This window comes from Pseudorca crassidens, chromosome 16, assembly GCF_039906515.1.
Source record: "Pseudorca crassidens isolate mPseCra1 chromosome 16, mPseCra1.hap1, whole genome shotgun sequence".
Taxonomy (NCBI): Eukaryota; Metazoa; Chordata; class Mammalia; order Artiodactyla; family Delphinidae; genus Pseudorca; species Pseudorca crassidens.
The window spans coordinates 34,114,971-34,128,228 of NC_090311.1; the positions used below are offsets into that span (position 1 = coordinate 34,114,971).

The 13,258-nt window shown below is 43.5% G+C and overlaps 1 protein-coding gene across 7 annotated transcripts in view; it reads left to right on the forward strand.

Moving 5' to 3' along the window:
* The first annotated feature begins 11,711 nt into the window (after window positions 1-11,711).
* Window positions 11,712-13,258, forward strand: part of IDE (insulin degrading enzyme) — a 112,792-nt gene continuing 111,245 nt past the window's right edge. For 2 of the 7 annotated variants that reach the window (XM_067709995.1, XM_067709990.1), the window contains exon 1: window positions 11,712-11,886. In XM_067709995.1, coding sequence (XP_067566096.1) covers window positions 11,720-11,886 — 167 coding nt within the window. In that variant the 5' untranslated portion in view covers window positions 11,712-11,719. Of the gene's footprint in view, window positions 11,891-13,258 lie in introns of all 7 variants that reach the window. The other 5 variants (XM_067709991.1, XM_067709993.1, XM_067709998.1 and 2 more) reach the window with 3 other exon arrangements.

Genomic DNA, 13,258 nt, shown 5'->3' on the forward strand with positions numbered 1-13,258 from the left:
TATACAAACAACTCCAGCCTCTATCCACACAGCTTACTACCTAAGCTCTTTCCTGCAGCCAGACCTTTGTATGTGCTGTACCATCTCCCTACAACTCTCTAGTTTGGCTCCTTGCATGGCTTACCCATTCTCATCCTTCGGATCTCAACTCAACTTTCTCTTTAAAAACACCCTTCTTGACCATTCTATCTAAAACATATTCCTCCTTTAATTTTCTGTCTCAAGATGCTGATTATTTCATTCATAACACTTACTATAATCTATAATTACATTGTCACTGTATTGTCTATCTACCTTGCTAGAATGAAAGTTTCTTCAGGGACTGTGTTTTGCTCAATATTCCCCAACCAGGGATGGAACCTGTGCCCCCTGCAGTGGAATCGCGGAGTCTTAACTGCCAGGGAAGTCCCTCCCAGTGTCTTGAATGGAGCCTTACACAAAGTAGTCAATAAAAAAATATATGAGTACCTGTAGGAAATTACTTAACCTCTCTCAACCTTGGTTTCCCTGTCTGTAAAATGGAGATAATAATCATTACTATTATTGTAAGAATTAAAATAATAACATGTGTAAAGTACCTGGCACATAATAGGTCAAGAAATGTTAATTTCTTCTCCTTTTCTTTCTCATTAGTAAATATCTAAACTATATTTAAGGAATTCCCTGGCAGTCTAGTGGTTAGGACTAAGCACTTTCACTGCTGGGGCCCAGGTTAGTTCCCTGTCCAGGAACTAAGGTTCCACAAGACGCGTGGCACGGCCAAAAAAATAAAAAAACAAAAAACAATATTTACATTAGCTGACATTCGGGTTGATGCAAGAAATTCAAGAGTCTCCATTTGTTAATAGTTATAGCTGCCATTTATCTAGGGCTACCATGTGTCAGACTTTATAAAAGACTTTGTGTGCACCATCTTATTTAATCTTCAGAACAACTCTTTGAAACAGAAACTAGTATTTCTCACTCTTTTATGAATAAACAGGCCAACTAAGTATATTGTCTGTAGTCTACAGCTAATAAATAACAGAGAAGGAACTCAGAATTCTTTCTGATCCCAAATCCCAGATTGTTAACTGCTATCTCCCTCACCTAGTTCACCTAATTTTTTCATGTGGTCAGTGCACCTGCATCCCATTTTCATCATACCCTTATTGAGTTGCTTATTACAAGCCAGGCATTGTAGAAATAGGCTGAATTATAGTTCCTGCCCTCGAGACTAGACTAAATCTAACGGAGATGGCCAGGGTCTTATGGAAATTTGTAAGAGTTTTGTTCCACTAGGCAGGTGGCTGTCATTGATATGTTATTTTACACTCTCTGTGGAGCTCAAACTACTCAGGTGAGTCAACACTTCTCTCTTGAAAGTTCGCCCATGTTTAGAAATTATTTTTAATACTCTAGGAATAGTTAACCTAAATTCTACCAGTGCGATATCATTGGCCATGTGTTTGACCTGGCATTCTCTCTTTCAAGAGTATGTATATTTCTTGTATAAATTATTTTAAATTGAATTTTATTTTTCTTAAATTAAAACGTGGACATCATTTTGAAAGTTAAATAGTTTCTAAAGGGCTTATAAAAACAACAACAAAAAAACTATTTCCCTGCTTTATCTCACCCCAATCCCTCCAGACCTCCACTCCAGAAACAACTACTTTCAACTTAGCTACTTTTCTAGCATTTACACATTTTCATTTTTGTAAAGAATTTGTATGTACTGTTACCTTTTGATTAATCAATTTTAGACTTCATTTATTGACTTCCTCTTATGGAAGATGAGGATTTAGTTCTCAAACTTTACTATCCCCTCTGCTTTCCCTTCCCCATACCCCCAATATTACAATTTTTGTTAAATCAAAGACCTGTATTTAGGTTATACGCCTACTCATAGCTGAGCATTTCAATCTAGTGAGATTATGTTTCCTTTACTTTTTGTCTATTCTAAAGTTAATAACTGCCCAGTTTCGTTTGATTAGTTTTCCTTATTTTCCTAATTCTTCCTATAGCCCCTCAGTAAAACTTTCCACCAATTCAATCACAACAGAAATCTATCAGTTTCAAGTTGTTTGTAATTGAACTGCTTACTCTCTAGGCCTGTACCAGCTGCCATCCTAGGGTTTCCCTTGGCTTGTTTTTGGTTTTTTCCTATTTATTTATTTATTGGCCATGCTGTGTGGCATGCAGGATCTTGGAATTCCCTTTGCCAGTTTCCTGGGTTGGAGATCATGTTTTCTGGATCTCATCTGTGTACTCTTTCCTGCTTTACTCCCTTATTTACTCATGTAGCTTCCTGAGAAACAGTGCAGAGGAAATAAATTTCTTGAGAACTAGCTTCTCTGAAAATGTTTTTATTCTACTGACTCTTGATTGCTGAGTAGGTTATACAGAGTCCAGATTCTAAGTATTTTTACTTCAGATTTTTTTTTTTGAGAGGTGTATCAGTTTCCTATGACTGCTGTAACAAATCACAGCAAACTTGGCGGTTTAGAACAAAAGAAATTTATTCTTTCACAGTTCTGGAGGCTAGAAGTCTGAAATCGATTTCACTGGATCAAAATCAAGGTGTCAGGGACCTCCCTGGTGGTGCAGTGGTTAAGAATCCTCCTGCCAATGCAGGGGACACAGATTCGAGCCCTGGTCTGGGAAGATCCCACATGACATGGAGCAACTAAGCCTGTGTGCCACAACGGCTGAGCCTGCCCTCTAGAGCCCGTGAGCCACAACTTCTGAGCCCACATGCCACAAGTACTGAAGCCCCAGCGTGCCTAGATCCCGTGCTCCACAACAAGAGAAGCCACCGCAATGAGAAGCCTGCGCACCACAATGAAGAGTAGCCCCCTCTCGCCACAACCAGAGAAAGCCCGCGGGCAGCAACAAAGACCCAACACAGCCAAAGAATAATTAATTAATTTTTTAAAAAAGAACATCCTTAAAAAAAAAAAATCAAGGTGTCAGCAGGGCCAGGCTCCTTCTTGAGGCTCCAGGGGAGAATCGGTTCCATGTGCCTTCCAGCCTTCTGGCGGCTGCTAGCATTCCTTTGCTTGTGGCACATCACTCCAGTCTACCTCCATACTTTCACTTCTGTGTCAAATCTCCTTCTGTCTCTCTCTTATAAGGATACATGTGATTACATTTAGGGCCTACCTGGGTCATCCAGAATACTCCCCCCCATCTAAAGATCCTTAATTTAATCATATCTGCAAAGTCCTTTTTTGTTTCATAAGGTAACATTCAAAAGGATTAGGATATAAATATCTTTGGGGGGACTGTTATTCAGCCTACCACAGGAAGGATATCATAAAAATACCTTATTTATTTTGATGCTGTTCTGTTAAATGCCTTAATGCTGATAAGGAACCTGAATTTATACTCTAATTTTTTTTTTAAGAGCTTTGGTTAGCTGATTAAACAAGCCAATACAAATATCCCAAATAAGATTAAATGTAGCGGACTTCCCTGGTGGCACAGTGGATAAGAATCCGCCTGCCAATGCAGGGGACACGGGTTTGAGCCCTGGTCTGGGAAGATCCCACATGCCGCGGAGCAACTAAGCCCGTGTGCCCCAACTACTGAGCCTGCGAGCCACAACTACTGAGCCTGCGCGCCTAGAACCGGCGCTCCGCAACAAGAAAAGCCACCAAAATGAGAAGCCCACGCACTGCAACGAAGAGTAGCTCCCGCTCTCCGCAACTAGAGAAGCCCACGAGCAGCAACGAAGACCCAACACAGCCATAAATAAATAAGTAAATAAATGTATTTTTTTAAAAAAGGATTAAATGTAGCTAGGGACTACCCTGGCAGTCCAGTGGTTAAGACTCTGCACTTCCACTTCCACCGGTTTGATCCCTGGTCAGGGAACTAAGATCCCACATGCCATGCCGTGCAGCCAAAAAAAAAATTTTTTTTAACGTAGCTTTACTGTGTTCTCTATCAAAAGTAGATTTCTCTTTCTGTGAGCTGTTATACGGGACCCTCTAGCGGTCAGTGGTTTTATTGTATAGCCCGTTTATATCCATCACAAACACAATCATCCAATATTTGTATAATTGTCTGGGTTGTGTAACTTGATATAGATACTTGTGTGAAGTCATAAAACATGGCTAGAGTAGGAGATAGTGATAATTCATTAATTACACTCTCATTAATCACTTCAGAAATAACTGAACTTTGGGCTTTGAAAAACTCACTGATTGGGCTTCCCTGGTGGCGCAGTGGTTGAGAGTCTGCCTGCTGATGCAGGAGACACGGGTTCGTGCCCCGGTTCGGGAAGATCCCACATGCCGCGGAGCGGCTGGGCCCGTGAGCCATGGCCGCTGAGCCTGCGCGTCCGGAGCCTGCGCGTCCGGAGCCTGTGCTCCGCAACGGGAGAGGCCACAACAGTGAGAGGCCCGTGTACCGCAAAAAAAAAAAAAAACAAAAAAAACTCACTGATTAAAATAATCAATATTTGTTCTACAATCAGTATTTAGTCTACAATCAGTAATTATTCCACAAATACTTTTAAAATCTCAGTGTGGAGATACCACCTCACATACACTAGGATGGCTATATTTTTTTAGAAATGGATAATAACAAGTGTAAGGATGTGGAGAAATTGGAATCCACACACATTGCTGGTGGGAATGCAAAATGGTGCAGCCACTTTGCAAAACAGTATTGCAGTTCCTCAAAAGTTTAAACGGAGAGTTACCACATGACCCAGGAAATCCACTTCTAGGTATACACTCAGTAGAAATGAAAATAAATGTCCACATAAAAACTGTACACAAATATTCAATTGCAGCATTATTCATAATAGGAAAAAAAGTGGAAACAACCCACATGACCATCAACTGATGAATGGATGTTTTAAAAATGTGGTATATCTAAGCAATGGACTACTTACTATTCTACAGTAAAAAGGAATAAAGTATTGATACATGCTACAACATGGATAAACCTTGAAAAGACTATGCTAAGTGAAAGAAGCCAGACACAAAAGACGACATATTGTATAATTCCATTTGTATAAAATGTTCAGAGGACTTCCCTGGTGGTCTAGTGGCTAAGACTCCACGTTCCCAGTGCAGGGGGCTTGGGTTCAATCCCTGATCAGGGAATTAGACCCCGCATGCGGCAGCTAAGACCTGACATGGCCAAATAAATAAATAATTTTAATAAAAAAAAAATAAAGTGTTCAAAATAAGAAAATTCGTAAAGACAGAAAGTAGATTAGTGGTTACCAGGGTCTGGGGGAGGGTGGCATTGGGGTGGTGGTGACTGCTGATTGTGTTTCTTTTAGGGGTGATTAAAATATTCTGAAATTAGTGGTGATGGTTGCACAACCTTGTTAATATACTAGAAACCACTAAATTGTACACTTTTAAATGGCAAATGTTATGGTAAGTGAATTATATCTCAGTAAAAAAATTCTTCAGTGTGATTTTTGGTATTTGAAACAGAAGTACTTCTGCATCTTCTCTCTACAGTGATTAATTTTTAAACACAGAAAGTGTTTCTGACAAAAAATATGACTCTAGACACAGACCTTACACTCTTCACAAAAATTAACTCATAGTGGATCACAGATGTAGATCGATTTTTGTTTGTTTGTTTTTGTTTCATTTTTTGTTTTTTTGGCCACACCATGCAGCTTGTGGAATCCTAGTTCCCCAACCAGGGATCGAACCTGTGCCCGTGGCAGTGAAAGTGGGAGTCTTAACAACTGGACTGCCAGGGAATTCCCTGTAGATCGATTTTTATTTTTAATCTTTTTTTTTTTAATTAAAAAAAAATGTTTGGCTGCGTTGGGTCTTTGTTTCTGCACGCAGGTTTTTCTCTAGTTGCGGCGAGCGGGGGCCAGTCTTCGTTGTGGTGCGCGGGCCTCTCATTGCGGTGGCCTCTCTTGTTGTGGAGCACGGTCTCTAGGCGCCCGGGCTTCAGTAGTTGTGGCTCATGGGCTCTAGAGTGCAGTCGCAGTAGTTGTGGCGCACGGCTTAGTTGCTCGGCAGCACGTGGGATCTTCCCAGACCAGGGCTTGAACCCGTGTCCCCGTCATTGGCAGGCGGATTCTTATCCACTGTGCCACCAGGGAAGCCCTGTAGATCGATTTTTGATCTGTGGTTGGTTGAATCCAAGGATGTGGAACCTGCTAATATGGAGGACCACCTACACTATACCAAGTTATATAAGGGACTTGAGCATCCGCAGATTTTGGTATCCACGAGAGTCCTGGAACCAGTGCCTGTGGGTACTGACGGACCACTGTATATACCCAAAGAGACTGAACACTTATGTCCACACAAAAACCTGCCTGTGGATATTTATAGCAGCTTTATTCATAATTGCCAAAACTTAAAAGCTGCCAACATATCCTTTTAGTAAGTGATATATCCAAAGAATTGAATATTGTTCAGCCATGAAAAGCAATGAGCTATCAAGCCATGAAAACACATGGAGGAAACTTAAATGTGTATTCCTAAAAGAAAGAAGCCTATCTGAAAAAGCTTCATACTGAATAATTCCAACTATATGACATTCTGGAAAAGGCAAAACTATGGAGACAGTAAAAAGAGCAGTGGTTGCCAGGAGTTAGAGGGGAAGTAGGGATGAATAGGCAGGGCACAGAGGATTTTTAGGGCAGTGAAAATACTATGTATTATACTATAATGATGGATACATGTCATTATATATTTGTCCAAACCCGTAGAATATACAACATCAAGAGTGAACTCTAATGTAAACTATGCACTTTGGGTAGTAGTGATGTTTCAGTGTGGGTTCATCAATTGTAGGAAATGTACCTCTTTTGTGGAGGATGTTGATAGTAGGGCAGGCCATGCAAGTGCAGGGCCGGGGAGTGTATGGGCTATCTCGGAAACTTTCTCTCGCTTTTCCTGTGAACATAAAACTGGTCTTAAAAAAAATAGTCTTTAAAACCTTGGGGAAAAAAAGTGCTTCTGTTCATTTCAGAGCTTTATTTTTACCTTCACAATAAAGAAAAGCATTTTAAATAGGCATCCTACTAACCTAGTGCAGAATTATTGAAATATAAATCTGTGTTTTGTTCTCACTGTATTTCCTTCCAAGTAGGAAGCTAGGTCTTTTCGAAGAATAATTTAAGGATGGCAGGCGTTTGCTACTATCTTGGACCTTCTATGTGAAACCTGTTGGAAGTTATTAGTAATCTGGAGAAATTAGTGTTTTCTATAAACCACCAACTCACCAACATTTGATTTTCCATAGTAATTAGTTTATACCTATGATTATTACTATAATTTTTATGTCCTTAAATTTTACCCTAAAAACTATTATAGCAGATATGATTTTGCAACCACGATCTTGGGTGGTGTAAGAAATATCACATTACTTTATTTTATTTAAATGATATTAAAGGTGACCCTGAGTTCCTCTTCCACCTGGAAACTTCAACCTTGATTACTCTTCCCACAACTCACACTCTGGGATGTGCAAAGGTCCAGGGGTTTCACACAGAGAAAAACACGTGGGAAGAGCCCTCCAGACTTTGATTTATATGAGTTACTTCTGATATACCTATTGTGCAACCACATATAGCCCCTGAAGAGTGGGAACTCTCCTGCTTTTGTGCCACCATTAGGACAAGGGCATTGCTGCCCCAGAACTTTGAAGACAGTGTTTTCTAGGTTCTGCTCCTGCTGAGAAGTCCATAGCCATTCTGACTCCCAGTCATTTGTTTCTGGCCTCTCTTTTTTTTTTTCTCTCTCTCTCTCTCTCTGGAACCTTAAATAATCTTCTCTCTCCCTTCAACGTGCTGAAACTCTGCAATAATCTGACTTGGTGCGCATCTATTTTCACCCACTGAGCTGACATTTGGTGAATCCTTTCACTCTGGCAACTCATTTCCTTCAGTTCTGGAAAATAATTTTGAAGTATCCATTGAATATTTCTACTGGTTTCCTTTTTTTTTTTTTCTGTTCTTTCTTTCTTAAACTTCTATATATATATATATATATATATATATATATATATAAATAAAATAGATTGCCACTACCTAGTGATTACTATTAATATTTTGATGTATTTCTTTCCAATGTCTATGTTTTTAATAATTGAAATCATACTTAAATATGTAGTTTCACAACCTGAATTTTTATTTAACATAACTTAAACATTCTTCCAAGCACTAAAAAAGTGTTCATGGGGCTTCCCTGGTGGCGCAGTGGTTGAGAGTCCGCCTGCCGATGCAGGGGACACGGGTTCGTGCCCCGGTCCGGGAAGATCCCACATGCCGCGGAGCGGCTGGGCTCGTGCGCCATGGCCGCTGAGCCTGCGCGTCCGGAGCCTGTGCTCCGCAACGGGAGAGGCCACAACAGTGAGAGGCCCGCGTACCGCAAATAAAAAGTTGCTGTGAACAGCCACTAACATAACCCCCAAATTGATTATTTAATATCATCAAAATTCTAGTCAGTGTTCTTACTTTCCTAATTGTCTTATAAACATTTCTTTTCCACAATGGTTTGTTCAAATCAGGATTTAAACAAGAACCAAGCATTTCATTTGGTTAATGTCTCTTTTCTTGCTTTGCTTTTTTTTTTTTTTTGGTACGCGGGCCTCTCACTGTTGTGGCCTCTCCCGTTGTGCAGCACAGGCTCCGGATGCGCAGGCTCAGCAGCCATGGTTCACGGGCCCAGCCGCTCCGCGGCATGTGGGATCTTCCCGGACCGGGGCACGAACCCGTGTCCCCTGCATCGGCAGGCGGACTCTCAACCACTGCGCCACCAGGGAAGCCCTCTTGCGTTGCATTTTTGAAGACAATCTGTTTTTGAAGATTTTATTGAAGTATTGCAAAAAGAAAGGTATATAAATCATAAGCTCAATTTTCAAAAACTGAACACACGCATGTAAAACAAGCTCCCTGCATTCTCTTTCAGTCACTGCAGACCCCAGAGTACTCGCTAACCTGACTTCTAATACTATAGATTAGTTTGGTCTGGTTTCAATAGGGCTTGAAAGAGCATGGACGCATATAGTATATACTCTTTTGGGTCTGGCTTCTTTCATCACGTTTGTGAGATTCATTCATATTGTCCAGTGTAATTTTTGTATGTCCATTTTCATCACTGTATAGTATTCCATTGTGTGACTATTCCCCAGTTTACTTTTCCTGTGCATTTTACTCTTGATGGCATTTGAACTGTTTCCAGTTTGGGACTATTAATAATTATGCTGCTATGAACATTCTAGTGCATGTATTTTTGCGGATGTGTGTTCACATTTCTGAGTATAAAGGTGGAATTGCTGGATCATAACATATGCATGTGTGCAGCTTTAGTAGATACTACTAAATAGTTTTCCATGGCCTATTTGTCTGCCCTCATGCCATTAACATATTATCTCAATTACTATAGCTTAATAGTAACTTTTAATATTTGGTGGTGGGAATTTACTGGCAGTCCAGTGGTTAGGACTCTGTGCTCTCACTGACGAGGGCACGGGTTCAATCCCTGGTCAGGGAACTAAGATCCCACAAGCCTCGTGGTGTGGCAAAAAAGAAAGAAGAAAAAAGAAAAAAATTTGGTAGCGTAAGTGTTTCTGATTCTGCTTCAAGATTGGCTTGGGTCTTCCTGGCCCTTTGCATTTTCATTCAAATTTTATAACAGCTTGTCATAGCTTGACAATTCTAAGTCCCTTTTAATCCATAGGCTTCTCCTTCCTCTTTTTTATTTTGCAATTTATTTGTCAAAGTAATAGAGTCATTTGTTGTGTAATGTTCCAAACATTCTAAACTTTGCTGATTGTATCCTTATGGTGTAAGTTAACACATTTGTCCCCTGTATTTCCTATAAATGGTAGTTACATCTAGAGGCTTAATAAGATTCAGCAAACATAAACTTGACAAGCATTGCCTAAGCATTGTGCTTGCTGCCAGATGATATACAAAAATGATAAAGACATCATTCCTAATCTACTGCTTCTTACCCATATGGAAGGTTAAGAGTCAAATAAATGCCTTTAGAGAGTGGCGGCTCAGATCAGAGTGTTACTTCCAATGGGGTATGTGAGGAATGGAATTGAAGGAAAGTTTTGTAAAGGCAATGCCTTTTCAATAGGGCTTGAAAGAGCACTGACAAGTTAGTATTGTTGTAAGCATCAATTAGCTGTGACAGCTGTGTGAATTGGAGTTGCTGGATGGCAGGTGTAGAGGCTAGAAAGGTGGGGTGAGTAAAGGCCCCCCAAAAGATATGTCTACGTCCTAAACCCAGTAGCCTGTAAGTGTTACATTATTTGGAAAAAGTGTCTTTGCAGATGTAATTAAGTTAAGGATGAGATGAGATCATCCTGGATTACCTGATTGTGCCCTAAATCCAATGACAAATGTCCTAATAAGAGACAAAAGAAGAAAGACACAGAAGAGAAGGCAATGTAAAGACGGAGGCAGACATTGGAGTGATATGGCCTCAAGCCACGGAAGCTGAAAGAGGCAAAGAACGGATTCTCCCCTAAGACCTTCTGCAGGGAGTGCAGCCCTGCCAACATCTTGATTTGGACTTCTGGCAGCCAGGATGTGAGAGAATAAATTTCTGTTGTTTTAAGCCACTAAATTTGTGGTAATTTGTTATGGCAACCACAGGAAACTAATACAGATGGGCTGGAACTAGAAAGTAACATTGTGAAATTTTACCTTACACTGTACTAGGAGTGCTTCCTTCTCTCTGCTATCTCAGTTTTCGTCCATCCAACGTTTGCCTTTAGCAGAAACTGGTAAAAAAGATGCCCGAGTACCTCTTTGATGAAGCAACCACTTGATTAAGGAATCCTTCTCCTGAATTCCCATTTGAAGCTATAATAGGATTCAGAGCACTGTCTTCAGCTGTAGTCTCCGGTCTGCCACATCAAGAACCTAAAAGCACTTAAGCTAGAGAGTTGCTGACCCTAATTTCGCTTTTCTTTAAAGACCCCTGTAAAATAACGTAACGGAAAGTCTGATTCATAACAACTATTAAATTATTTTCGGGTGCACAGCAGAAAGCCATCGGGAGGAAAAAAGTCTTGTCTTACGAATAGTGACTGAAGTACACTAACAATAGTAGTAGTAGTACTACATATAAATGTTTTTAAAAAATATATAGTAGTAGTACAGAGCGGTAGTTTCTATTCTAGATTTGTAAACCCCCGAAAGCCTTGTTTTGTTGTGGCCTGTCCCATCTCCACCTTGCTCTTTGAAGGGCTGCTAGTTTCCCAGGATGGAAACTCCTCCCAGGGTCCCGGCCTCCATCTGGGGGGGGCCCTCGAGTCTAACTTCTTCCCGGTGCCCTACCCCGCGGTCCACGTCCCCACCGCGCTCTAGAGGGAGCCCGCGGGCCGCGCGCCCGCCGCCGACTGGTTTTGTGCGAGGTCGCCTAGTTCGCAGACCTTGTTCCAACACCTGCACTGCCGGGGCCGACAGCCAATGAGGGCGCCTCCGCAAACGTGGTCCCTTGTGTCCTCACGGTATTCGTGAGCTCCCTGACCCCTGCTAACACAGAGCCAGATACACATCGCCACCCTCACGCGTGCGCCTGGCGTGAGCCGGCCTGGCCCCTCCCCGCCCCGGGAAGCCTGACGGCTGGGTTCCCACAGCTCCCTGGCCAGACTCCGTCCCGCCCGCTAGCTCCGGCCCTGGCCGCCCTCCGTCCCCGCCCTGTCGGGCTCCAGGCAAAACCCGGGGAGGCGGCCGCTCGGAGGCTCCCGGGAGGCGGCGCGGCGCGGCGGACTGAGCATGCGCAGTGAGCAAGGCCGGCTCCGGCGCAAGAAGGAAGCGTTCGCTGTGGTCCCGGCGGCTGCGCTGGGGTATGCGGTACCGGCTAACGTGGCTGCTGCACTCCGCGCTGTCCAGCACCTTCCGCTCGGTCCTCGGCGCCCGCCTGCCCCCTCCGGAGCGCCTCTGTGGGTGAGCCGAGCGGAGCGCCTGGGCCCTCGGGGCCCTTGGGTCACGGTGGTTTGGAGCTCGGTTTGCAAAGTGGTGATTCAGCACTTAAAGCCGCCGCCCCTCACGCCGCCTGTCCCGCCGGCCTGGGGCCCGGACGGCCGCATTGAGGCCGCACGGGGCCCGGAAGGGCTGCTCGCGGGGCGGGAGCTAGGGCCCTTGCCCGGAGAGGAGGGTGTCCCTCGGGCGGTGAGGGCGGACGGAGGCTGTGACCCGGGGTCAGCGGGCGTGTGTCACAAGTGCGGGGGACGGGGGGCGCGGGCGCGGACAGTCACCCCGGCCCGCTGCCGGGAGCCGCGCAGGGCCGCGCTACTCTGGGGAGAGTCTTCCTGTGAGTGACTGGGAAGCCGAGGCGGACTGTCCCTTGCTATGGGGTAAAGGATCCGAGTCCAGGGAGACCGCTTCTCACCTTCCTCTCAGCTCCGCTTTTTCTTCTGCGGACTGAGTTTCCACTCCTCTGTGGAAATGCCAGCCTTGGGAAGTGTAAAAGTTTCCCTGCCTCCGCCTTAGCGAGTAGCCGAGTATTGGCTTTACTGTGGGAGGGAATTTGGGAGCCGAAAGATACCCTGGGATCCTTCACCGCAGCTCCCTTGTTTTACACCTGAGACAACCGAGGCCCAGGAGAGATTGTGGCAGAAACCAGGATTGGGACGCAGGTTTTTGCCATCCGGTGGCGTGCTCTCTCCATTTGGCTGCTCTGTGTGTACTAGAAATTTTCAGCGTTGTAGCGAGCGCTGAATACCCTTTACTGTGAATAAAGAGGAATTGGCAAAGATGGGCAGTATTGTCTTGCCCTACTTAGGTACATTATTTGAACTCTTCGTCTGGTTTAACAAATATCTGGGACCTAATAAGTGCAGGATACAGTGATGACCCTCTGTGTAATATGGTCTGCCTTCATAATTGCTGGAGCGGATTGAGATGCCACGAGAGCATAGCCAACTGAGAGGGTCAGAAGCTGCGCAGGATGTGTTTTAGGAGCATGGTGTGGGACAAAGATAGAGGAGGGGGTCTGGGCTGACCTTTGAAGGAAAGGCAGAAGGTGGGTGTAATCCTACCTAGGTGTGCAGGTTAGCCTGTCTGTGTTGGGAGGACGGTGAGCAGATTAGTCGGAGCCTTAGAGAATTTCCTTGGGGGAATTAAGAAGAAACAAGTCCTGTGTTATAAAAGTAGGATAATACTAGCTTGACCTTTGGATTTTAGTTGGACTTTTTCTGGTTAATAATTGGTAGGGAGCCATTAGGAGTTTTTGAGGTGGGAAGTGATCTAATGAAACTGGTTGTTTAGGAAACTAGTTTGGTAGCTGTGTGCAGGATTGTAAGAGACTGGAGA